Below are 27,634 nucleotides of genomic sequence, written 5' to 3'. Positions count from 1 at the left end.
ATACATTTTTTTTTCTTCCATATTTTAGATGAGTAATGCTGGATTCACACTGTTTACACAGTTTGATAGTTAGCTGACACATACCGCAGCTTATTGACCGCAAGCCTATTCGATTTGATGTTCCAAATGTAGTCATCTAGTGACTAGTTTTTAGACCATTTCTTGCATAAATACATTTATTTAGTGAGACTCAAAACTTGGTCTGATGAGTCCGGGAAAACAAACTTCAATGCTTGTAGTAGAGAATTCCTCTGTATAAATGGAAAATCTGAATAGACAGAAAAAGAAGGCATAGCTTCCCATAGAGTGATTATCGTCAGGTCAGATGTGTTCACGTGACCTGGGCTTGTTGTGTTAAATAGACACAACAACTAACTAGGCATGAGAAGAATTTCGTAGTGGTGGTGCTGCCTCCCGGGGATCGGTACTTCGAGGTTCACTGACCGATCTATGCAGAGTGTTGAATAGAAGGAGAAAAGGGTCCAGGTTTAGTCAGGTGCAATTGACTTGAAGAACTTACATAAGACATGCAGGATAGATATTTAACAAGTAGTTGATTTAGCCAAACAGTACACAAATGCGTTTTGGGGTAAACTACCTCTTTCTCAATGTGAAAAATGTTACTGTGAAAAAGCATGACACTTGGGCCCATAGTGTCATACTGCCACTTAGCCAATCACTGGCAGCAGCAATGTCCTGCCTCGGCCAGTGATTGACTGAGCGGCAGCATGACACTTTGGGCTCTGAGGTCACCCGGGACCCAAACATCAGGGACTGGAGCTGGAGAAAGGACATTCCTCTGAAAACCCCCATCCTACTGGATAAACCCTTTTTTAAAGCTAAAATTTTTCTGAAACGTCAGAGTTTTAGAATAAATCACCTTGTTGAAATGAGGAAGCATGTCCCGCTTAGCATGAAACTTCTGACAGGTCCCTTTTTGGAATTTCATATATTGGCTTAAATTTTTTTGTTTATTCTGTTTAACTAGTATCGAGATTGTCGAGAAGAAGCTTTAAAATTCCTATGCACCTTTCTCGAGAAAATAGACAAGCATTCACAGCCATATGCTTTAGATATAAAGGTAAGAACTTAATTGTCAAGCTTGACAAGTGCATTTTCTCTTACCTTGTTAATGCCCACAGCACTCCAGATATATACACACAGGACGTGCCATAAATGTTTCAAATGTGTGTCCCCATCTCCCTTCCACCCAGCTGAGGTTGCTGTTGGCCTATGTTACCGAAACAGCTGAGCGTGCTGTGTTCCGCTGTTTCAATAACTCCTGAAAAAAACAAATGGGAGTTACAGAAATATTGTAGCAAAGTAAGCTCTGCTTTTTCTGTACTGTTGGATACCTGTTTGTTCAGTCTCCGCATGGCTATAGCAGGTGGGGTGGAGGTTTGGAACCTTATATATTACTAATATATATATATATATATATATATATATATATATATATATATATATATATATATATATATATATATATATATATACACCTCTTACATATTAACAAATAGGCTTATAGTTTGGCACTGGAAAGGACTATGAAGATAATAAAGGTATGCCTGGAATTATGTTCAGAAGCCCTATCTAGCCAGGCATATACCCTGTTTGCTGCATACTTATTAAGGTAAAAAAGTAAATTTTTCTAAAAGCAGTACTATAATAGCAAAGCATGTAAACAAGGGTATTATTTTACTCGTATTGACCCACAGAATAAAGAAAACATTGCAGTTTACAGTATAGTGTTCTGTATAAACATAAAAGCCCCCAAAAGTTGCAAAATTGCGATTTTCCTTTACATTTTCTCACACAAATAATTTTTATTTGGTTGTCCAAATGTATATAAGCAGTACATAAAGAGAAAAGAGGGCAGCGACTCATCAGTAGTCCTTATGATGCCTTTATTCCATATGAAGATAAAACAAATCCATTACAAATGAACTCCATGTAGATGCCCCGGGCTGGTTAGCTTAGTGCTCTTTTCCTAATGCAATCAGGTGACAGCTGTTTCGTGTAATAACTACGCTTCTACAGACCTGCCTCTCTGCTGCTAGCCAGTACTGAAATATTAGCCCTCTAGTGACATCAGCAGCCAAGCAAACCGATAAAAACAAACCCCCCAAAAAATTATAAAAACATTAAAAACAATGCAACAATAGGAAGATATTTTTTGTTACCCCATACATTTTATGGTAAAATGAAAGGTGTCATTTCAAAGTACAATTGGGCAATCCTAAAAAAGCCCTCATATGGGTCTGTAGATGGGGGAAAAAAAAAAGTTATGCCTCTTAGAACGCGAGGAGGAAAAAACAAAAATGCAACAATGAAATGTTTTGTGTCCTGAGAGGGGTATTCCATCCCTAGGAGTTATCCACTGTCCAAAGGATAGGGGGATAAGATGTTTGATCGCGGGGGTCCAAACACTGGAACCTCTGTTCTCTGGGACAAAATAATAGGCTGTGCCCTTAACCCTTTAAGGACCCAGCCCATTTTCACCTTAAGGACCAGAGCATTTTTTGCGCATCTGACCACTATCACTTTAAGCATTAATCACTATGGGATACTTTTACTTTTCTTTCTGATTCTGAGATTGTTTTTCCATGACCTATTCTACTTTATGTTATTGGAAAATTTTTGGCAATACTTGCATCATTTCTTGGTGAAAGATTCTAAAATGTTATTTAAAAAAAATAAAAAATTTAGCATTTTTTAACTTTGAAACTCTCTGCTTATAAGGAAAATGGACATCCCAAATACATTATATATTGATTCACTTATAAAATATGTCTACTTTATGTTGGCATCATAAAGTTGACCTGTTTTTACTTTTGGAAGACATCGGAGGGCTTCAAAGTTCAGCCGCAATTTTCCAATTTTTCACAATCTTGCAAAACTACAACTCCCAGCATGCACGAACAGCAAACTGCTTTTTCGCCATGCTGGGAGTTGTAGTTGCGTACCTTCAGCTGTTGCATAACTACATCTCCCAGCATGCCCTTTGGCGATCAGTACATGCTGGGAGTTGTAGTTTTGCAACAGCTGGAGGCACACTGGTTGGAATTTGGAAAACCTTAAGTTAAGTTCTGTTATCTAACTCAGTATTTTTCAACCAGTGTGCCTCCAGCTGTTGCAAAATTACAACTACCAGCCTGCATGGTCTGTCAGTGCATGTTGGGAGTTGTAGTTTTGCAACAGCTGGAGGTTTGCCCCCCCCCCCCCCCCCCCCAAAAATGTGAATGTACAGAGTACATTCACACGGGTGGGTGTAAGGTGAGTTTCCTGCTTAAAGTTTGAGCTGCGGCAAATTTTCCACCGCAGCGCAAACTCCTAACTGGAAACTCACCGTAAACCTGCCCGTGTGAATGTACCCTAAAAACACTACACTAACACATAATGAAGGGTAAAACACTACATATACACCCCCTTACACGGTCCCCCCAATAAAAATGAAAAACGTACCGTACGGCATTGTTTCCAAAACGGAGCCTCCAGCTGTTGCAAAATAACAACTCCCAGCATTTCCGGACAGCCACTGACTGACCAGGCATGCTGGGAGTTTAGGAACAGCTGGAGGCACCCTGTTTGGGAATCACTGGTGTAGAATACCCCTATGTCCACCCCTATGCAAACCCTAATTTAGTCCTCAAATGCGCATGGTGCTCTCTCACTTCGGAGCCCTGTCGTATTTCAAGGAAACAGTTTAGGGCCACACTCTGTACTCAGGAGAAATTGCGTTACAAATTTTGGGTCGCTTTTTCTCCTTTTACCCCTTATGAAAAGGAAAATTTGGGGTCTACACCAGCCTGTTGGTGTAAAAAAATATACATTTTTACACTAACATGCTGGTGTTGCCCCATACTTTTTATTTTCACAAGAGGTAAAAGGAAAAAAAGACCCCCAAAATTTGTAACGCAATTTCTCCTGAGTAGGGAAATACCCCATATGTGGGTGTGAAATGCTCTGTGGACGCACAACAAGGCTCTGGAGTGTGTGTGCCATGTACATTTGAGGCCTAAATTAGTGATTTGCGCAGGTGTGGCTGATTTTACTGCGGTTCTGACATAAACGCAAAAAAAAAAAAAAATACCCACATGTGACCCCATTTTAGAAACTACACCCCTCACGGAACGTAACAAGGGGTATAGTGAGCCTTAACACCCCACGGGTGTTTGACAAATTTTCGTTAAAGTTGGATGGAAAAACGAAAAAAAAATTGCTGGTGTTACCCTAAATTTTTTATTTTCACAAGGGAAAATAGGAAAAAAAAGCCTCCCAAATTTTGTAATTCTATTTCTTATGAGTAAGAACATACCCCATATGTGAATGTAAAGTGTTCTGCGGGCGAACTACAATGCTCAGAACAGAGGGAGCGCCATTGGGCTTTGGCGAGAACATTTGTCTGGACTTGAAGGCCACGTGTGTTTACAAAGCCCTCATAGTGCCAGAACAATGGACCATCCCCACATGTGACCCCATTTTGGAAACTACACCCCTCACGGAATGTTATAAGGGGTACAGTGAGCAGTGTATTGACAGATTTTTGGAACAGTGGTCCGTGAAAATGAAAAATGTAATATTTCATTTGCTCAGCCCACTGTTCCAAAGACCTGTCAAACGCCAGTGGGGTGTAAATGCACATTGCACCCCTTATTACATTCCGTGAGGGGTGTTGTTTCCAAAATGTGGTCACATGTGGGGGGATCCACTGTTTTGGCACCTCAGGGGGCTTTGTAAATGCACAAGGCCCCCGACTTCTATTCCAATTAAATTCTCTCTTCAAAAGCTCATTGGCGCTCCTTCCCTTCTGAGCATTGTAGTGCGCCAGCAGAGCACTTGAAGTCCACACATGGGGTATTTCCATACTCAAAAGAAATGGGGTTACAAATTTTTGGGGGCATTTTCTCCTGTTACCCCTTGTAAAAATATAAAATTTGGGGGGAAAACCAGCATTTTAGTGACAAATTTTTTTTTTTCCATTTACACATCCAACTTTAACAAAAAGACGTCAAGCACCTGTGGGCTGTTAAGGCTCACTGTACCCCTTGTTAAATTCCTTGAGGGGTGTAGTCTCCAAAGTAGTATGCCATGTGTTTTTTTTCTTTTCTTTTTTTTTTTTTTTTGCTGTTCTGGCACCATAGGGGCTTCCTAAATGTGACATGCCCCCTAAAAAATCATTTCAGCAAAATTTGCTTTCCAAAAGCCAAATGTGACACCCTCTCTCCTCAGCATTGTAGTACGCCCGCAGTGCACTTTACGTCCACACATGGGGTATTTCCATACTCTGAAGTGATTGGGTTACAAATTTTGGGGGACATTTTCTCCTAATTTGGGGAAAAACCAGCATTTTAGTGAAAAAGAAAAAAAATTATAATTTACGCATCCGACTTAAATGAAAAGTCGTCAAACACCTGTGGGGTGTTTTGGAATTTTTCACCAAGAAATTATGCAAGTATCGACTAAATTTTACCACTAACATAAAGTAGAATATGTCATGAAAAAACACTCTCGGAATCAGAATGAAAAATAAAAGCATCCCAGAGTTATTCATGTTCAAAGTGACAGTGGTCAGATGTGCAATAAAGGGCTGAGTCCTTAAAGGGGTACTCTGGTGGAAAACCTTTTTTTTTTATTTCTTTTAAATCAACTGAGGCCAGAAAGTTAAACAGATTTGTAAATTACTTCTATTAAAAAATCTTAATCCTTCTTCTAGTACTTATTAGCTGCTGAATACTACAGAGGAAATTATTTTCTTTTTGGAACACAGTGCTCTTTGCTGACATCATGACCACAGTGCTCTCTGCTGACATCTCTGTCCATTTTAAGAACTGTCCAGAGTAGGAGAAAATCCCCATAGTTAACATATGCTGCTCTGGACAGTTCCTAAAATGGACAGAGATGTCAGCATAGAGAACTGTAGTCATGATGTCAGCAGAGAGCAATGTGTTCCAAAAAGAAAATAATTTCCTCTGTAGTTTTCAGCAACTAATAAGTACTGGAAGGATTAAGATTTTTTAATAGAAGTAATTTACAAATCTGTTTAACTTTCTTGCACCAGTTGATGAAAAAAAAAAAAAAAAAAAAATGTTTTCCACCGGAATACCCCTTTAATGACGCAGAACGTATATTTACGTCCTGCGCCAGCTCCCGTGATATGAAGCGGGGTCGCGCTGCGACACCGCATCACATCGCGTCGGTCCCGCTGCTCATCAACGGCTGGGACCCGTGGCTAATACCTCACATCGCCGATCGCGGCGATGTGCGGTATTAACCCTTTAGAAGCGGCGGTCAAAGCTGACCGCTGCTTCTAAAGCGAAAGTGAAAGTATCCCGGCTAGTCAGTCGGGCTGTTCGGGACCGCCACGGTGAAATTTCAGCTTGCAGGACACCGGGGAGGACCCTTACCTGCCTCCTCGGTGTCCGATCGACGAATGACTGCTCCGTGCCTAAGATCCAGACAGGAGCAGTCAAGCGTTGATAATGCTGATCACAGGCGTGTTAATACACGCCAGTGATCAGCATAGGAGATCAGTGTGTGCAGTGTCATAGGTCCCTATGGGACCTATAACACTGCAAAAAAAAAAGTAAAAAAAAAGTGTTAATAAAGGTCATTTAACCCCTTCCCTAATAAAAGTTTGAATCACCCCCCTTTTCCCATAAAAAAAATAAAACCGTGTAAATAAAAATAAATAAATAAACATATGTGGTATCGCCGCGTGCGTAAATGTCGGAACTATAAAAATATATCATTAATTAAACCGCACGGTCAATGGCGTACGCGCAAAAAAATTCCAAAGTCCAAAAAAGCATATTTTGGTCACTTTTTATACCATTAAAAAATGAATAAAAAGTGATCAAAAAGTCCGATCAAAACAAAAATCAAACCGATAAAAACTTTAGATCACGGCGCAAAAAAATTAGCCCTCATACCGCCCTGTATGTGGAAAAATAAAAAAGTTATAGGGGTCAGAAGATGACATTTTTAAACGTATACATTTTCCTGCATGTAGTTATGATTTTTTCCAGAAGTACGACAAAATCAAACCTATAAAAATATGGTATCATTTTAACCATATGGACCTACAGAATAATAAGGTGTCATTTTTACCGAAATATGCACTGCGTAGAATCGGAAGCCCCAAAAGTTACAAAATGGCGTTTTTTGACCGGGATGGCCGCTTGTTGATCTGGCTCCTGCTACGTGGGCCTGTAATTTGCTCTGGAACCATCCCAGTGACCCTGCTCTCCCATGGGGAGGAATTCCCTACGGGCTAATCACCCCTCCACATCAACCCGGCTGCCCTCCCCTGCCCCGGGCGGCATCCGAAGGTACTTACTGGAGCCTCCGGCCTCTGCACCCTCATCTCGGTCCGCCATTGCTGGGCCTGCTTTAGGACTCCGCTCCCGGTCCGGCAGCTGTCCTTCCCTGCGGACCGCTGTCTCCGCGGCCTGCCCTCCGCTGCTGTCTGTGCCTGCTGGAAGCCCTCCGGGACTGCTGCCTGCCTCTGCTGCTTTTCTGGGACCGGGGCCTCGCATACTCCGTCCACGAGTCGCGCTGGTGCGCGCACACAATGACCGGGACCTGCTGCTGCTTCCTCACAGACGCAGCCTGTGGTGAGTCACAGCCCCCTGCTGCATTCTGCTGCTCCTGTCTCTGCTGCCCTTGTAATCAGTGTCCCCGGCCCCTGGGTCAGTGGCTTGGCCCTCTGGGTCCCCATCAGTGACAGACTGGGCTGTTTCCTCTCCCTCATCCCAGTGCTCAGCTGTTCCGCACTGCTTGCCCTCCCCCTCACCTGTGCCTCCTAATAAAGGTGCTGGACTTCACCCATCCACATTGTCCCCACGTAGTGGCCCTACTCCTGTGGGTCATATTGGGCCCTCACCCGCTCACCTGGACCCCCTGGCTGCCTGCTACATACCGCCTCCTATCTCCCAGCCCTTGTCGCAGAGGAGCGAGCTGCCTACCATGCTGTCGCAGGAGATCTCCAACATGTCTCCGCGGGGGGCCCCTTGCTCTCCCTCTGGGGGGCCCCCCGTGTCAACGCCAGTCTCCAACTCTTGGGACACCCTTTCTGAGATGGATGTCCCCTGCTCGGGCTTGCCTTTGCCCTCATCAGCTTTTGCCGACCTGAGCCAGCTTATTTCCCGGATGCCTACGAAGGATGACTTCTGTGCACTGGTTGATGAAGTTAAGGAAGCTTGCAGGGCTGAGATTGCAGAAATGCGTCGGGATCTCCAGCATGTCTCCGACCGAGTGGGTGACTTAGAAGATGCCCATGATGCTACCAGGGGCTATATTGCTCAACTCCATTCTACAATTGCCTCCCAACGGGACTTTCTATGTGATCTTAATGCTCATGTCGAAGATTTGGACAATCGTGGAAGGCGAAATAACATCAGTGTCCGGGGGTTGCCGGAAGCTTCCCAGGATGAGGATTTACCAGCTACCTTGGAAACCATCTTCAACCTCATACTTGGTGAACCGTCCTCTCACAAGTTGGACAGGGCTCACAGGGCTCTCCTTCCTAAGTCTGTCTCTGGTGCTCCGAGGGATGTGATTTGCTGTATACATGACTTCCAACTTAAAGAAACTATCATGTCCAAAGCGCGCTCCTTGAGGAATTTTGTTTTTGATGGGGCCCCTATTCAGCTTTACCAAGACCTGTCGTGGCTGACCCTCCGGAAGAGACGTTTGCTTCAACCTCTCCTTGCTGTTCTCTGCTCTCATCAGGTGCCTTACAGATGGACTTTTCCGTTTGGGTTGCATGCCCGTAGGGATGGACGCTCTGCAGTTCTGCGTACCTACTCGGACCTTCCGGACTTCTGCTCCACGTTGAACCTGCCGACGCCTCAGCTGATGGACTGGGACCTGATGTCACCCCCTCCTCCCTTGCCTTCTGTGTGGCAGGCTGTCCAGTCCCGACGTGCTGGTTCCCTGAAGAAGTCGGCTCCTCCGCGGGCAGGGGGGGGGTCCTTCCAGAGCTCCCCCCTGACTTGACGAGAGTGGCCTGGGTTTTTTTTTTTTTACTTATTTTTTATTGTGATTTGCCTCTCCTAGGCCTGCTATGACCCCTTTGCCTCCCTAGCTGCTGGGGATCCTTCCCCTCCCTTTACTGTTGGCGCTCTTAGATTTATTATTATATGCTGTTGTTTACTCTGTTATTGCATTTTTCGGTCACTGATGGTTTTAGTCTTTATACTTTGTTTTGCTATGGCCTCGGAGCGGGGTCTTGGTCTTCTTTGTTGCACTCTATTGGTGGTGTCTCCCATTTCCCCCCTTGAGGTCATGGCAATGGTGTGCCCATGCTTAGGTCTAGGGCCCACTGTTGTGGTCGTGGCCTCCGCATTGGCTTTTCAGTCAATGGTTCCTTTTTTCCTTATTTGTTGTTTTTTTATTGTTTCTTGTTGTCTGGTTTGTCTGTGGTCTGTGTCCCTCCCCTTATGTTCTTCCCTTTCCCTTCTCCTTCCTTCTTCCTTTACTACAGGTTTCTTCTCTTGGAGAATTGATTCTGTGATGCTGAGCCCGCTAATGCCTCTTCACTGTTCTACACTGATCCCTCTGGACGCTTTTGTAAGTCCAAATCCCTATTGGCTATTTATTTCTCCTTTCATTCCACAATGCTTAAGTGCGTCTCTTTGAATGTTAAGGGGCTCAATTCCCCTACTAAACGGCGCTTGTTGCAGAGGGAGCTCATTGGGCTTCGAGCAGATATAGTTTTCCTTCAGGAGACGCACTTCGACTGTTCTGGATCCTTCCAATTCCTTCAGCACCTCTACCCGCAGGTATACTCAGCTGTATCTAGTAGGAAAGTTGCTGGGGTGGCTATATTGGTCTCTAGGACTTGCCCCCTCCAGGTTACCTCTACCCTTCTAGATCCTCAGGGGCGTTATGTGGTGGTGGAGGGTGTCCTGGGTGGTGTCACGCTGTTGCTTTGTAATGTATATGCCCCTAATACCTCTCAGATCCCCTTTCTACGTAGAGTTGTTGCTAAATTGCATACATACCCTTCCTCTGCTTGGTTGTTTGGGGGGGATTTCAATCTCATTTTCTCTCCTTCTCTGGATCGTCACTCCCTGACTAATGCTCCAACACCCCCCTCCCAATTGCGCTTAGCGTTGCTTTTTCGACGACTTATCAGGGCGTCCTCATTGTATGACTTATGGCGTATAAATCACCGGACGGAGCACTCTTTTACCTTCTACTCCCACCCCCATAAATTACATACGTGTATTGATTACTTTTTTGGTAATTTGCCTATGGTGCGCATGCTTTCAGGTGCTTCCCTTGATCCTATCTCCTGGTCAGATCACTGTCCTGTCCTCCTGTCCTTCCTTTCCACACCTTCCTCTCTTCGGTCTTGCCACTGGCGATTGAATGATTCTCTCCTCAAATCGCTGCCTTCCCGGGAGTCGATTCAGAAAAGCATCGCTGACTATTTTGCTACCAATGAGGGTTCGGTCACTTCTCAGGCTGTCCTCTGGGAGGCACATAAAGCTGTGGTCAGAGGGCATTGTATTGCCCTTGGCACTAAACTTAAACGTGATGCTGTGACTCGCTCCAAGGAACTCCGCGCAGAGATCTCTCGCCTGGAGGCCCTCTTGCTGTCTGCACCTTCTTTGACGACTCTACGGGGCTTGGTGGCCGCGCGGGCCCAGCTGGGTGACCTGGCTCTTCATAAGGTTGAACGTCAGTTGCTATTTGCTAAACAACGTTTTTATGAGAAGGGCAATAAAGCTCATACTATGCTAGCCAGGCGCCTGTGGGACCGAGCGGTTGCTCAATCCCCTTCTGCTTTAAAGGATTCTTCTGGGGTTCTCCATTATCATCCTGCTACTATTTCTCGCCTTTTCGTGGACTATTATACGAAACTTTACTCTCTACCCTCACAATTGCCGTCTGGTCCGGTGGAGCGGGCTGCTGCCCTTGAATCTTATCTCTCCCGTTGTGGCCTGCCCTCACTGACGGAGGCCAATCGGGGTGTCTTGAATGCACCTATAGCGGGGGAGGAACTCCTTGAGGTGCTTAAGTCTCTACCTGCGGGTCGTTCCCCCGGCCCAGACGGCTTCACATACCTTTATTATAAAACCTTCTCCTCCACCCTGATCCCTAAGCTTGTGCCACTCTTTAACTCCTTTATGGAGGGTGAGCCAATTCCCCAGTCCTTTCTGCACTCTCTTATCACTCTGATACCCAAGCCGGGCAAAGACCCACACGATTGCTCTAGTTACCGTCCTATTGCCCTTCTCAATTCCGACTTGAAATTATTTTCCAAGGTGTTGGCGACCAGACTTTGCTCTTTTCTCCCCACCCTCATACACAAGGATCAAGTTGGGTTTATCCCATGCCGTCAGGGAGGGGACAACACCAGGAGGGTAATAGATCTCATTGACTTAGTCAATCGAAGGTCTGAGCAAGCGCTACTTCTTAGTTTAGATGCTGAGAAGGCCTTTGATAGACTTGGATGGCCTTTCCCTTTTTGCTACCCTTCAGAAATTTGGGATCACGGGTAACTTTTTAACTGCTCTGATGGGTCTATACTCCTTCCCCACTGCCTCTCTTAAGCTTCCGCATGCGCCTTCTCCTCTCTTTCCCCTGTCTAATGGAACCCGTCAGGGATGCCCGCTGTCCCCTCTGGTTTTTGCATTGTGTATTGAGCCCCTGGCGGCCATGATCAGGAGGGACCCGGACATTACTGGTGTTTCTTTACATAATAAGGACTTTAAGATATGCCTGTTTGCTGATGATGTTCTTCTTACCCTCACACGTCCTCTAATTTCCCTTCCTAATCTGTACAAAACTCTAAACGCTTATGGGGAGGTTTCAGGGTATAAAGTTAATCTCTCTAAGTCAGAGGCCCTTCCGCTAAATCTTCCCTTATCTCTTTCTAACCAGCTACGCTCTAACTACTCTTTTCGGTGGTCTTCCTCTGCTATTAGATATTTGGGGGTTCATATTACTTCTCACTACTCCTCTCTTTATTCCACTAACTATCTCCCTCTCTTTTGGGCCCTGCTAGATAAGTGGCGCTTGCAGTATATTTCTTTTTTTGGCCGTATTGCGGCGGTGAAAATGACTATCCTCCCGAAATTGCTCTATTTTTTTGAGACATTGCCGGTGCGGGTTCCGCTATCTGCCCTACGCGCCTTTCAATCGGCTATTTTCCGTTTCATATGAGATGGGAAGAGACATCGGCTCCCGATGTCGGTTATGATGGCTAGTCGGGAATTGGGTGGTTTAGCTGTCCCGGATGTAGTTAAATACTATTGGGCTGCCCACCTGCGGCATCTTGCGGCTTGGTCCTCCTATCATGCTTACAGCCGCTGGATGCAAATTGAACGCCTATGGCTAGCGCCTTATCACCCTAATGCTCTTCTGTGGTCCCCTCCGGCATCAACTACTATTTTGTCTCCTTTCCTAGGCCCCATGGCTTTCACAAAATATGTCTGGGGCTACTGCTCTCTGAAGTTTCATTTGTCCTCTTTTCCTTCCCCTCTTATATCCTTTCTCTACCACCCTGACTTTCCTTCTGGTTTGACATCTGTGATGGTACGGGAATGGGGGTCTCGGGGACTTTTTTGTTGGGCTGATGTTGTGGATCCTCTTACACGTTCTCTCTTGCCGTTTGAGCAGTTGATGTCTCGCTGGGATCTCCCTTCGTCTGAACGCTTCCATTACCTGCAATTGAGGCATTTTATGTTGACTGTGATGTGCTCCACGTCGGTATCTTTGCCGACTGGATTTGAAAGACTTTGCAGGAGTGGGCCTCAGACGAGGGGCCTCCTCTCTGACATTTACTCTCTCCTCCTCCAACCTCCCGAGGGTGTTCCGGTGTCACATAATTATATGAGGCGCTGGGAGACCGCTCTTGATACTGCTATCTCCCTCCCTCAGTGGAAGGTTATCTGGGAAAGGGCTTCTAAGGCCTCTATTTGTACTGCCTACAAAGAAACCCAGTACAAGCTGCTTATGGGTTGGTATCACACTCCGGAGTTGTTGAATAGATTGAATCCTGCTATCCCTCCTCAGTGCTGGCGTTGTGGCGTGGGGCTGGGTACGGTGGAGCATATATTCTGGTCGTGTCCTCTCTTACGGCCATACTGGACTATGGTACAGAGACTGGTTTGTGAGGCTTTGGGAGTGTTGGTTCCTTTAGACCCGCTGGTTTATCTTCTTCACCTTTCTTATCCTGTGCTGGCTAAGAAACCTTTTAAGCTATTTATGCATATGGTGTTGGCTGCTAAAACCCTTATTGCTAGGTGTTGGAAAAAACCTCTTCCTCCCTCGGAGTCTGACTTACTAGCTCGGATCCGTGAGATCCGGTCGTTGGAGTTCCTTACGGCCTCCTTGAATAACACCATCCCTTCATTCCTATTGGTCTGGGAGCCCTGGGATCGCTTCTCCGATAGACAGCCGCCTTGACTTTTTCCTCTCTCTCTCCCTTCTTTTTTCCTCCCTTTCCTCTGCCCTTTTGTGGTCGGTTGTGTCTGTCTTTGGTGTTGTCTGTCTGTTAACTCCATTCTACCCCCTCCCTTGTTTTTGGCTTACCAAGCCTTTTCAGTTCTTTCACCTGGCGGTGGATTGCTTGATTATTCTGACTATTTTCCAGTTGTTGATTGCTGGGTGTTTGTTTTATTGCCGCCTACGGGCTTGATCTGATTACCTACCTGCCTGTTTCTGCTTCGTACTTTGTGGTATTATCTGGGGCCTCGGCCTCTGCAATGTTTTTTGTGTTATATCCCTGTTTGGATTTCTTCACATGTAAAATCTTTAATAAAAACTACACGTTTCGTCGTGAATTTTTGGGTAAAATGACTGATGTCTCTGCAAAGTAGAATTGGTGACGCAAAAAATAAGCCATAATATGGATTTTTAGGTGGAAAATTGAAAGGGTTATGATTTTTAAAAGGTAAGGAGGAAAAAACGAAAGTGCAAAAACGGAAAAACCCTGAGTCCTTAAGGGGTTAAACCTCACTGGCGTTTATAAAAAAAAATTAATTTCTCTGTCGCTCTTCATTGGGGGATACCTTACAGATAGGTATATGCTCTTGCCACTAGGAGGTGCTGACACTAGGAAAAAAAGTCTGCTCCTCCCTGGCAGGATATACCCGCCCACCTGCAGTGAGTTAATCCGTTTTAGCTAGTGTCAGCAGGAGGCAAGGCACAGGTCTGTGGGAGCTCCCCAGACCTTGTCTTTTTTTTTTATTATTTTCTAGTAAGGCCTGTTTAGTTAGGTATTTTTTTTTTTTTTTTACTCCCTTTTGTTTCCTTTTTTCATGTGGGGGTTCAGGAGCATGGCGCTACCTTTTCCCCATTATGTGGCTGAGGGGCACGGGTCATTAATGAATGCACCGTTATCCCCTTCCCGCCAGCGCCTGGGGTGGCACCTTGTGTCCAGGTCCGCCTATTTTCCCTGCTCGTCCCGCTTTTCCAGCCTGACATGATGCAGGTGACTAAAAAGCTGGCTGAAGACTTCTCTAGGTGAGTATGTGGCGACTGAGGGGAGTATACATCCCTCCCCCTTTGTGTAGTGCAGTGTTATGCCCCTGTTTCTGGGGCTGTTTGGGGGGGTCTGAACAGTGAGGGGTTAACCCTTACTTTTTTATTCATGCAGCCTCGGCTGCATCTATGTTGCGCAGTGCTATAGTGGGGGGTTAATAGGGAGCTGCGCTCGCTTTTTTTCTGGCCGGGAGCTTTCTACTTTTAACTTTCATCTGTCCCGCCGGCTGGAGCAGTCATCTCCTCACCTCTGCGCCGAGTCTGCTGTGCGGACCTGGCGGGGGTGCGCTTCATGGTGGTCAGCCAGCGGGAGTTCGGGGACCATGGCGGCAAGTAGCTTTGCCTGTAACACCGCCCTTCTTCCCGCGCGAGTCGGGAGGTCAGACAGTTCCTCCTCTTTGGGTCGCGCCCTGCTGGGGGACGTGTTTGCGGCGTCTAGCTCCACCCTCCTTCCTTGCTGCGGGGGCCGGCAATTCTCCGTTAGCGCAGTTCTTTTGCTCCCGAGCCATTGGCCCGGAGGGGGCTCGTTATAATACAAATATCCCCTACCTCGGAGCTTGTGACGGTTATAGCAGATGCTTCTATAGCACGCCGTTATGAACCGTCGCTGCTCCAGGGGATTCCTGTCTGCCTGCATGTTAGTTTTATAGACTTTGCAGGGCGCCCTGAGCTCCATGCTCCATTCCAGCTGCAAATTTTTTTTTAAAGTTCCTTGGTAACTCATGCTATTTGAGGTGCTTTGGCACCCTCTTGTGGCCATCAATTGTACTCTAAATTCTATTGCAGCCTGGTAGGCATACATGTTCTTTGAGGGCTGCTTTATTTGTTTTAGTCACCCTGGCAGGTGACCTACTATTCACAAACGACATAAGCCACTTAAGGTATCCCTCTGATATCCCTGATGCTGCACTGTGGCTCATGGTCGGGGAACATATGTCATCCGCAGTGGCAGGTTGTTGCTGGGGATATTTTCAAGCAAACTGTTCTCTCCTACCACTACGTGCCACTACCACTCTTTGGCATTCCTGGCAGACGCTCCGGTTTCCTTTGAGATTCCTCATCTGTCAGGTCTGTCGGCCTCCCATCCTGGGGTGTCCTTAGCATGTCAGGCTTTATGATTCCCTTCCTCACAGGCTGCCTCATCCGCGGCTAGTGCACTGGATCCCCACATCCAGTGCAAGGGGTCTCCATGGGAATATTCTGGCGGGGGCATGGGTTGGATCCGATATTATTATGCCAGACCATAGTCTCCCCTTGGCACTCCTGTACCCCACTAGGTGAGAGGTATCCGAATGATGACCCATTGTATGCTATGGACCCATACCAGTAAGCCAGACAGTGGTCTGCATGGTTTTTCTCTGCCGCCTGTCTCTCATCACACAGCTGATGTATCTGCTCCTGGAGTTCCAATACCTCTCTACTGTGCGAGGTGCCGACGGAATGACTCGTTGTCGACTATGGACCCACTACAGTAAGCCAGACAGTGGGGTGCATGGTTTCCTACCCCGCCTGTCACACATCACACGACTGTTGTATCTGCAGTTGGCGTTCCGGTACCTCACTACTGTGTACTGTGCGAGGTTCCGATGGCGTGTCACGTTGTCTACACTGGACCTATACCAGTAAGCCAGACTGTGGTCTGCATGGTTTCCTACACCGCCTGTCACACATCACCCGGCTGATATATCTGCGGCTGGAGTTCCGATACCTCACTACTGTGCATGGTGCTTGGCGGAATGGCTTGTTATCGACTCTGGATCCATACCGCTAAGCCAGACAGTGATCTGCATGGTTTTCTCTGCCACCTGTCACAAGTCACGCGACTGATGTATTTGCGGCGGGACTTAAGGTACCCCACGGCTGTGCGTGGTATACGTAGAATTGATCCAGTGTCTATGAACCCTATTCAGGATGACAGGGATGCTTTCTATGGCTCCACTGCCTCCTATCTCCCAGGGGATGGGGTTTCTAGGCCTCCACGTCCTCCCACCGGGGACAAAGGGGCTCAGTTATCGCATATCTGACTGTTCCATTTTTATCAAGCACCTGGAGGTGTTCTTGTTCAGCCGGACTGTTGTCTGCACGGTTTCTGCCGCCATCGGTCTCTGACCTCAGGGCTGCCGTGGACATAGCTAAGTTTCCCGTACCTCACAGTTAGGTGAGGGATCTGGAGGAGGGTCCCTACAGGTACATGGGATTGATGCCAGTTGGACAGTCCTTTGTCTGTTGGGTCTTCTACACTACCAGGTCATCCGTTGGATAGGCCGCACTCTGGTACCCCACTTTCTGTGGGAATTTGCATGGCGTGACTGCGCGCTAAGATCTCCGATACCGATCGGCCAGACGGTTGTCTGCATGGCTTACGACTACGTCGGGTCACCTACCATACACCTTTCACACCATTGACGGTATTTCAGGTAACCCACTGCCAAGTGGTAGTTTCAAGTGAGTCACCCCGTGCTGTTTCTTTGGCCTTCTCCAACGCATCACCTACTTGTTTGCAGGGTTCCCTACTTTACTAGGTCCCTCTCTGCGTACGTGCTACTCTATCTGTAGGCTGGTATCTCCCTTCACTGTGTGTTTCAGTATGCTGGACCCGGCGTGGCCATCGTCCCTATGCCACATAACCAGACTGTCTCCTCTTGGTTTTCTAATCCGCCAGGTCACCTCCCCCGTTTCTGCCGATGCCACGGCTGTAGTCCGGTGTCTCTCTTTCCGGGTGTAGTCCCGCAATGTGTGCATCTGTGGGTTCTTGGGACTTCCTCTACCGGTAGGTCAGACTGTGTCTGCATGTTTCCTGCTCAACATACATTCTTCATCTCCTGTGTCTGTGTCTGCAGGCTTGGTGTCTAGCACCTTTTAGGAGATGGGGTGTTTTTTTTTTCTGCAGGTCCATCTGGCATGGCTCTCAACACTTCTTGTATTTTTGCACAGCTCCAGTGTGAAGGGTTTCCATCCCTCTGGGTACACATGGTGGCTCCTGCAGACAGCGATGGGTTGTTGCTGGGCCTGGGAGCTACGTTCATTTCCCTGCTCCTACAGTGCCTGGCGCACTTTGCCAGTCCCCTTTCTACAGGGAGTATAGGGATCAGGGTGCTTGGCATGAGTCAGTACTTAAGTTTTCTCTCATCCACCCTTGTTTCACTCCACTGGGGGAATATTTTTTGACTTGGACGTTTGTCGTTCGTGGAGTTTTCGTGGACTTCGGTTCAGGTGTGAGTCTTCCATTACAAGTCCATCTTCCAGATGGCTCAGACATCTCCAGTTTCCAGGTCGGTCTCTCCTGTATCTGGGATTTCCCCTTTTCAGGGCCTTCCACTCCTTGTTTCCTTCAGGGCCCAGGTCCTCCCGAGATAGAGGGCGTTCAGGTCTTCCGGATTACATCAGTGTGGCTACTGTCGCTTTCCAGGTGCTCATGGTGGGCCCCTGGGTCATGGTTTTTTGGGTCTGCAGCTGTTCTGTTCTTTGTTCTCTGCACCAGACCTCTCCAGAGCAGATTCTGTCGTCTTTTTTTCCTGTAGTTTCTGGTCTCCACCTCCTGTGGAGATCAGGCGTCCACTGATCTCCCTGTTTGTGTTCCTGGGACTTTTCCCTATCTGCTTTCGGGATGGTTTCGGCCCATCTGTTTTTCTGGTCGACCCTTTCTGGCCTCTCTGTAGGGACCGGGTGTCTTGAGTTTACAAAGGACGATCCTGGTGTCTTGAGTCTACAAAGGACGGTCCCTTCTTTTGGCGTCCTAGTCAATTTCCATGGACCAGGGATTTTCCGGGAGCTCGAATTATGGGCCTCGTTTGTCTCTGGCCTTGGGGCTCGTCCGCAGGCCTTGTGGTCTTGGGAGTTCAGTCTCGGGATGGACTCCTTTTTTTCTGGTAGTTTTTCCCACCATAGGGGACTGCTTTGGTACGTCCCATCTGTAAGGTGTCCCCCCCCCCCCCCCCCCCCAAATGAAGAGCGACCGAGAAAAGGAGATTTTTTTTTTTGTGCTTACCTTCATTGGGGGACACCCATTTCTTCATCTTTTTTCCGGATTATTTTTTTCCGGTTCTTGTGTTGTTTATCCGGGATTCCTTTCTAGGGTCTTTCGGACATTTCTTGTTGGCTTCTCCTACTGCTTTGTGACAAAACTGATTACCTCACTGCAGGTGGGCGGGTATATCCTGCCAGGGAGGAGACGACTTTTTTTCCTAGTGTCAGCACCTCCTAGTGGCAAGATCATTTAACCATCTGTAAGGTGTCTCCCAATGAAGGCTGCGAGAAAGAGATTTTACGGTAAGCACAAAAAAAAATCTCCTTTTTTCATTTTCATGGACCACTGTTCAAAAATGTGTCAGACCACCTGTGGCCTTCAATTCCGGACACATTCTCTCTCCAAAAGCCCAATGGCGCTCATTCACTTATGAGCATTGTAGTTCGCCCACAGAGAACTTTACATCTACATATGGGGTATTTCCATACTCAGAAGAAATGGGGTTACAAAGTTTGGGGGGCAGCTGTTGCAGAACTACACTGCTCAAAAAAATAAAGGGAACACTTAAACAACACAATGTAACTCCAAGTCAATCACACTGTCCACTCAGGAAGCAACATTGATTGACAATCAATTTCACATGCTGTTGTGCAAATGGAACAGACAACAGGTGGAAATTATAGGCAATTAGCAAGACACCCCCAATAAAGAAGTGGTTCTGCAGGTGGTGACCACAGACCACTTCTCAGTTCCTATGCTTCCTGGCTGATGTTTTGGTCACTTTTGAATGCTGGCGGTACTTTCACTCGAGTGGTAGCATGAGACGGAGTCTACAACCCACGTTAGTGGCTCAGGTAATGCAGCTCATCCAGGATGGCACATCAATGCAAGCTGTGGCAAGAAGGTTTGCTGTGTCTGTCATCGTAGTGTCCAGAGCATGGAGGCGCTACCAGGAGACAGGCCAGTACATCAGGAGATGTGGAGGAGGCCGTAGGAGGGCAAAAACACAGCAGCACAACCACTACTTCTGCCTTTGTGCAAGGAGGAGCACTGCCAGAGCCCTGCAAAATGACCTCCAGCAGACCACAAATGTGCATTTGTCCACTCAAATGGTCAGAAACAGACTCCATGAGGGTGGTATGAGGGCCCGACGTCCACAGGTGGGGGTTGTGCTTACGGCCCAACACCGTGCAGGACGTTTGGCATTTGCCAGAGAACACAAAGATTGGCAAAGTCACCACTGGCGCCCTGTGCTCTACACAGATGAAAGCAGGTACACACTGAGCACATGTGACAGTCTGTAGACGCCATGGAGAACATTATGCTGCCTGCAACATCCTCTAGCATGACTGGTTTGGTGGTGGGTCAGCAATTGTGTGGGGTGGCATTTCTTTGGGGGGCCGCACAGCCCTCCTTGTGCTTGCCAAAGGTAGCCTGACTGCCATTAGGTACCGAGATGAGATCCTCAGAACCCTTGTGAGACCATATGCTGGTACGGTTGGCCCTGGGTTCCTCCTAATGCAAGACAATGCTAGACCTCATGTGGCTCACGCAGCAGGAGTGTGCCTTACCTGCCTCCTGCGCGTCCGATCGGCGATTGATTGCTCCATGCCTGAAATCCAGGCTTGAGCAATCAACCATCGATTGCACTGATCAATGCATAACACTGATCAATGCATTGCAATGCAATGATATTGATCAGTGTATTGAATCAATGTACTGCATGTTATAGTCCCCTATGGGGGCTATAACATTACAAAAATAAAGTGAAAAAAATAAGTTAATAAAAGTTTGAATTACCCCCATTTTCCCATAAAAAAAAAATCTGTGTAAATAAAAATAAACACATATGGTATTGCCTTGTGCTTAAATGTCCGAACTATAAAAATATATCATTAATTAAACCGCATGGTCAATGGCGTATGAGCAAAAACATTCCAAACTCCAGAATAGCGTATTTCTGGTCACTTTTTATACCATAAAAAAATTTATAAAAAGCGATCAAAAAGTCTGATCAAAACAAAAATGGTACCGATAAAAACTTTAGATCACGGCGCAAAAAATGAGTCCTCATACTGCCCCATATGTGGAAAATCAAAAAAGTTAGTGGTCAGAATAGGACAATTTTAAACATATAAATTTTCCTGCATGTTATGATTTTTTTTCAGAAGTAATAAAAATCAAACCTATATAAGTAGGGTATCATTTTAATCATATTTACCTACAGAATAAAGATAAGGTGTCATTTTTACCATAAAATGTACTGCATAGAAACGGAAGCCCCCAAAATTTACAAAATTGCATTTTTTCTTCCATTTTGTCGCACAATTATTTTTTTTTCCGTTTCGCCATAGATTTTTGGGTAAAACAACTGATGTCATTACAAAGTAGAATTGGTGGCGCAAAAAATAAGTCAGAACAGGGGCGAAGTAGGGGCCCTTAGGTACACCCCCACAGCAGGATGATCGTGAGGTGGCACCAGTGCCACCTCACTCCTGCTGCTAAAGGATGTTAGGTGCCATCTCGGATGGCATCAATTGCCCTTTTTTCCTGGGTCACCGGGGACCCGATTGACCCGGAATCGCTGCAAATCGCTGATTGACAGGCGTTGTCACGGGATGTCAGCAGGCATCCCGATTCGGTCCCCGCCCGGCGAGCGGCGGGGACCTACGCCCTGTGTCCCAGGACGTCAAGGCGTACTTGTACGCACTGTGTCCTTAACCTCTTAAGGACCAAGCATTTTTCTGTTTTTGCACTTTCGTTTTTTCCTCTACCCTTTAAAATTCATAACCCTCTAAATTTTGCACCTAAAAATCCATATGAGGGCTTATTTTTTGTGCCACCAATTCTACTTTGTAATGACATCAGTCAATTTACCCAAAAATCTACGGCAAAACGGGAAAAAAGAATCATTGTGCGACAAAATTTGAAGAAAAAACGCCATTTTGTAAATTTTGGGGGCTTCCGTTTCTACGCAGTACATTTTTCAGTAAAAATGAAACTATCTTTATTCTGTAGGTACATACGATTAAAATGATACTCTACTTATATAGGTTTGATTTTCTCGTACTTTTGGAAAAAATCATAACTACATGCATGAAAATTTATACATTTAAAATTGTCCTCTTCTGACCCCTATAACTTTTTTTTTCTGCGTACATGGTGGTATGAGGGCTCATTTTTTGTGCCGTGATCTGAAGTTTTAATCGGTACCATTTTTGTTTTGATCAGACTTTTTTTATCCCTTTTTTATTACTTTTTTTATGGTATAAATAGTGACCAAAAATACGCTGTTTTGGACTTATGAATTTCTTGCGCGTGCGCCATTGACCGTGTGCTTTAATTAATATATATTTTTTATAGTTCGGACATTTACGCACGCGGCAATACCACATATGTTTTTATTTTTATTTTGTTTATGTATTTTTTATATGGAATTTGGGAAAAGGGGGGGGTGATTTAAACTTTTAATAAGGAAGGGGTTAATGTGTGTGTCTTTAAACTTTTTTTTTCCCACCCCACTGGACCACCAGGGATGGGATTAAGGCACCTTTAGACGCCGCTGTTAGCTTTGACAGGGGGGGATCTAAAGGGTTAACCCCTTAAGGACCAAGGACGTACCGGTACGTCCTTGGTCCTGCTCTTCCGATATAACGCGGGGTTACACAGTAACCCCGCGTCATATCATGGCGGGCCCGGCGTCATAGTGAAGCCGGGACCCGCCTCTAATAGCGCGCAGCGCCGATCGCGGCGCCGCGCGCTATTAACCCTTTAGCCGCGCGCTCAAAGCTGAGCCGCGCGGCTAAAAGTGAAAGTGAAAGTTCCCGGCTAGCTCAGTCGAGCTGTTCGGGATAGCCGCGGCTAATCGCGGCATCCCGAACAGCTGACAGGACAGCGGGAGGGCCCCTACCTGCCTCCTCGCTGTCCGATCGCCGAATGACTGCTCAGTGCCTGAGATCCAGACATGAGCAGTCATCCGGCAGAATCGTTGATCACTGGTTTCTTATGAGAAACCAGTGATCAACATAGAAGATCAGTGTGTGCAGTGTTATAGGTCCCTATGGGACCTATAACACTGCAAAAAAAAAGTGAATAAAGATCATTTAACTCCTCCCCTATTAAAAGTTTGAATCACCCCCCTTTTCCAATAAAAAAAAAAACACAGTGTAAATAAAAATAAAAATAAACATATGTGGTATCACCACGTGCGGAAATGTCCGAATTATAAAAATATATCATTAATTAAACCGCTCGGTCAATGGCGTGCGCGCAAAAAAATTCCAAAGTCCAAAATAGTGCATTTTTGGTCACTTTTTATATCATTTATGATCAATAAGTCCTATCAATGCAAAAATGGTACCGTTAAAAACTTCAGATCACGGCGCAAAAAATGAGCCCTCATACCGCCCCATACACGGAAAAATAAAAAAGTTATAGGGGTCAGAAGATGACAATTTTAAACGTATTAATTTTCCTGCATGTAGTTATGATTTTTTCCAGAAGTCCGACAAAATCAAACCTATATAAGTAGGGTATCATTTTAATCGTATGGACCTACAGAATACATATCAGGTGTCATTTTTACCGAAAAATGTACTACGTAGAAACGGAAGCCCCCAAAAGTTACAAAACAGCGTTTTTTTTTCAATTTTGTCGCACAATGATTTTTTTTCCCGCTTCACCATAGATTTTTGGGCAAAATGACTGACGTCATTACAAAGTAGAATTGGTGGCGCAAAAAATAAGCCATCATATGGATTTTTAGGTGTAAATTTGAAAGAGTTATGATTTTTTAAAGGCAAGGAGCAAAAAACGAAAATGCAAAAACGGAAAAACCTCCGGTCCTTAAGGGGTTAATAGGCAGCCGCGGTGGCACCGCATATCGGCTATTAACGCCACCCCTCAGCTAGAAGAATGAGCTGGGGGCTTTCCTGTATGACGCGGGCTGGAGTTGGGAGCCCGTGTCATACCCTGTTAACGGCACATGGACAAGCATAGACGTCCATGGTCATTAAGGGTTAAGTGCAGGCAAGTAGAAAAAAGATGGGGTGAAACAGATGACCCTCTGATCCGTGCCGTTATCCATTTTTAATGGGCACTGTCAGATACAAAAACTTCTGATATGTTGTAAAGCATGCATTATTTCATACTGAAAAAGCCAGTCAAACAACGCCCTCCCACTGTCAGCTTGTGTCCCGCTACTGTCAGTGAGGACAAGCTGGGAGTTGTAGTTTTGCTAATACTAGGGGAGATGTGAGCAGACAGCATACTGAGGGAGGGGGCAGAGACCTGCACAGTGAGGCCACGCCCCTCCCTTTGAGAGGAATTCAGACTAGTGGGCTAAATTAAGTGTAATAAAAAAATAAAGTGCTAGACACAAAAAGTTGATGTACATGGTCAGGATTAGGTGCTGAGTGATATATAAAAAAAAAAGTTTTTTTTGATGGATCTGTTGGGTACGCTTTAAGGATATTTTAAGAAAAAAAGAGGTATGGAGCTGCTCACCTTTATAGTGTTGCGCTAATAACAAGCACAACACTGTGGTACACTTGTGGGGGGACAGAAGGGTCCGGGAGCCACTTGCTGTCTGTACCGCGTGTAGTGGTGCAGGATGCAGAATAAATGATGTTCAGGGTATTCCCAGTAGTAAATCCACCCAGGTCCGACTTAAGTGCTGGCGCTTCATTAGAATGACAGGAAACAATATCAGCGGAGAATTGCTAACTTTTTATTCTCCAAAATACAGGTGCATACAGAGGCATAAGAAGTAGTTCAGGTGTAGAGGCTGAATCTTCTCTTCATCAGGTCCGATAACATAGCATACAATAACAGGGGTGTAGAAATAAATTAAAATAAACTTCTTGTCCAAGGGACTAAAACGGAACACAATCTACTTGTCCTTTATGACGATCCACTTGTCCTGGTAAATAAAATAATTTCAACCAAAATAGTCTGTAAATAAGGTCTTTATGAATAGAAACTTAATAGGCAGACCACTATGTCTGACCACAGACAGAGCCTCAGATAGAAATGACCCCCATTAGGTAGAGCTCCCCAAGTAGGTAGACAGGCCCCCAGCTAGATATGACCCCCATCAGGTAGGGCAATTATATCCCTAAGTTAGAGCTTTCCAAACTTTTAATGGTGACACCCTTGCATAGTTAGGTGACACTGTACTTCATGCATTGCACGTGGACAATGCACAACGTAGTTCCAGTATCAGCATTAGAAATGTGGCTTCTACCATCCTGTGCCAGTTCATCTCCCCCCCCCCCCCCCTTTATCACTCCCTGTGCCATATCTTTCCCCCCTTGGTCCTCTCCTGTGCCATATAATTTCCATTATATTTGACATTATATTCCCCCCTATGATGCCCCTGTGCCATTATATTTCTCCCCTCTCTGATGCCCATATGCCATTATTTTTCTCCTCGCTCTCATGCTCCCTGTGCCATTAAATTCCCTCCCATACCCTCTGTACTCTTATATTTCAGCCCCCCCCGTGCCCTTATATTTCAGCCCCCCTCCCCTCCTGTGCCACATCATTTACTCATTCACCAACCCCCCCCCCCCCCGATCCCCTGCTTTTCCGTCCCCATGTGCGCTCTGGCAGGCTCAGGGGCTCAGCAGTTGTTTATTTTGCTGGACCGCATCCTCGGTCCTAACGGGACGCCGGGATGATGATGTCCTGCGCGGCTCGCTATAGGCTGCAGAATACAGCTGCAGTCTATAGGAGTTTAGTGACGGTCCCTGTTATATGTGAATTCCTCAGGCATTTAACCCTGCTTGCTAAATGCCTGAAGAATTCACCTGCCCGGCGCCCGGAACTGCATGTCCTGTGCATTGGTGATACAATTTCCACATCCCTGCATTAAATGTATGTATTATATGCTATGTTATCGGACCTGATGAAGAGAGGATTCTGCCTCTAGTAGCACGTCATCCTTTGATCCTTATGCACCTGTACTACTTCTTATGCCTCTGCATGCACCTATACGTTGGAGAAGAAAAAGTTAGCACAGCAACTCTCCGCTGCTACTGTGTCCTGTCATTTCAGTGAAGAGCCATCACTAAAGTCGGACCCTGCCGGGAAAACCCTGAACGTCATTTATTCGGTTTAAGTGATTAAAGAGTAGCTCCCACCATCCTTTTTTTTTAAATTTTTTTTTTTTATATCCTGCCTATTGCCCATCTATCCCTAACCCCCTCACTGCCTTTAAATTTTTTTTTTTTTTTACTATATAAAAAATGCCTTTTTGTCTGCCTGGTAGTGTGCTCACTTACCAGGCAGACTTCCCCAGCAGGCGCAACGTCACTGATGCCTGCTGGGGGGACTGCAGACTTCCGCCCTTAGTTTACCTATACAGTGTGCCTCCAGCTGTTTGACTACTACAACTCCCAGCTTGCCCTGACATCTGTTGGCTGTCATGGCATGCTGGGAGTTGTAGTGGGGAAACAACTGGAGGCACACTGTGGTGAAAACAGTATCTGTGATGGCCGTAGCTGCCACACATCCCGCTCCCCCGAACCCCGCCACAAAAAAGAATAAAGTGCAGGGCAGCCCTTCCTCACACCAGGAGCCGGGGCTGGTGTGCGAGGCCAGGGAACCTGCGCACATCCTCTTCGTTAAAAGCGCTCGCTCCCGCTTGTCTGATTGACAGGCAGGGAGCGAGCGCAGGCTGAATGAATTAGGACCAATTGCCCGGCAGGCATTGGTCCGAATTCAAGCATGACTTAACGCCAGGTCCCTCCTAGTGGCCGGTTTTCAAATGTAAATTAATCTATTTTAATGGGAAAAAAAAAATAAGGAATGTATATTAGAGATATGTTGTAGTGCATAAGTACTACAACATATAAAAAAAAAAAAAAAAGTTTAGTGACAGTGCCCATTTAAGGATATGTTTACATGTAATGCAAAAAAAAAAAAAAAAACATCTAAAACTAATATACTGTAAATGCACAGGTGCGCGCTGCCAAAACTGCAACACAAATACATACACACAAATATTATAGCAGCAAACTGCAAATGCAGTGAATATATAAACCTTTACTTGTATTACTGCTATATTTACTGTAGTAAGCAGTTGTGGTTTTAGTTATAAACAAAAAAGTGTTAATTTTGACTGTTTTGTTTTTTGTCATCAGAGAATATGTGTCGTCGTATACACAAAGGAAAAATATGCAAAATGTAAAGTAGCTGCATTAGATCTTCTTATTAAGGTATCTATGATCATTGTTGTACATACCGTAGATATGTTGTGTTAATGTTATGCAGTGAATCAGTGTTGAAAAATAGTTTTTATATGCATGTCTAGTGCTGAGTTTATACCGCTTTTTGCTCAAACAGTTTTCTAAATGTTTGCCCACACTGCTTAATATAACAACTCTAATGTATAACTGGAGCATGTCAGGAACAATACAAAACCCTTATAGCCATATGGGCAATATGAATGATCAAATTACAATTAGACTTCCCTACTGCCTTTTAAAGGAAAACTGTCAACTGTTACAGTGTGGGTGAACAGGAGACTGATGAGGGGTCAATGAGTTAAATGTGTACCTGTAGTCTGGAGCTGTGTCCCTAAGAATATCCTCTTCTATCCCCGCTGAATTGTGCAAAGGAGACGGGCCCATCCGGTGAATTTGAATATTCATTGGCGCTGGTCCCGTGAGGGCTCAGTGCTCGTGTACAGTTTTTTTTTATATGCAGTATGTAGACTCACAAGCACTATAAAACATTACAAAAAACAGCATAAATCTAAATGGCACAACCTTCCAAGCCAAAAAACTCAATACATAGCAACTGAATGGAAAGCTGCTATAGTAAAATCTGATGTAGAACTTGTTAAACTGGAATAATTCATAAATAACTAAGTAGTCAGAGGTTTAGACAGTACAAACAATTGTGTGGGATATCTCCAGTTGCTATTTATCTCACCACTGCCTGGAATTTCTCTCTTGTTCTAACATCTTTTGTATCTCATGCTAGTCAAAAGAACTTCCCACCTCTGGTGCAGGTGCCTTGGATCTCAATCATCCCCACCAGGGTATCCTGTTCCCTTCTGTTGAGATTCGACGCTCACACATCTTCCTTTGCTCATATGCCTTAGACTTCCTGAGGGTTCATGGTTCTTTTATCCATTTAAGTGCAAAAGCAGTAAATACTCAT

At 45.6% G+C, this 27,634-nt stretch overlaps 1 protein-coding gene and 1 long non-coding RNA gene across 4 annotated transcripts in view; one reads left to right on the top strand and one right to left on the bottom strand.

Moving 5' to 3' along the window:
- Positions 1–27,634, top strand: part of PRKDC (protein kinase, DNA-activated, catalytic subunit) — a 631,631-nt gene that overhangs the window by 21,309 nt on the left and 582,688 nt on the right. For all 3 annotated transcript variants that reach the window (XM_056521838.1, XM_056521836.1, XM_056521839.1), the window contains exons 3-4: positions 989–1,081; positions 26,611–26,685. In XM_056521838.1, the coding sequence (XP_056377813.1) occupies positions 989–1,081; positions 26,611–26,685 (168 nt within the window). The remainder of the gene's footprint in view (positions 1–988; positions 1,082–26,610; positions 26,686–27,634) is intronic.
- On the bottom strand, positions 16–27,564 carry LOC130274055 (uncharacterized). Its single transcript, XR_008844222.1, has 4 exons — positions 27,472–27,564; positions 27,026–27,193; positions 1,126–1,282; positions 16–448 (listed from the first exon to the last, which is right to left on the bottom strand). It is a non-coding gene; the product is annotated as an uncharacterized LOC130274055 (long non-coding RNA).

Source organism: Hyla sarda, chromosome 5 (genome assembly GCF_029499605.1).
Source record: "Hyla sarda isolate aHylSar1 chromosome 5, aHylSar1.hap1, whole genome shotgun sequence".
Classification (NCBI taxonomy): Eukaryota; Metazoa; Chordata; class Amphibia; order Anura; family Hylidae; genus Hyla; species Hyla sarda.
Note: the sequence above shows the minus strand (reverse complement) of the source record. Positions and strands in the feature narration are given on the sequence as shown.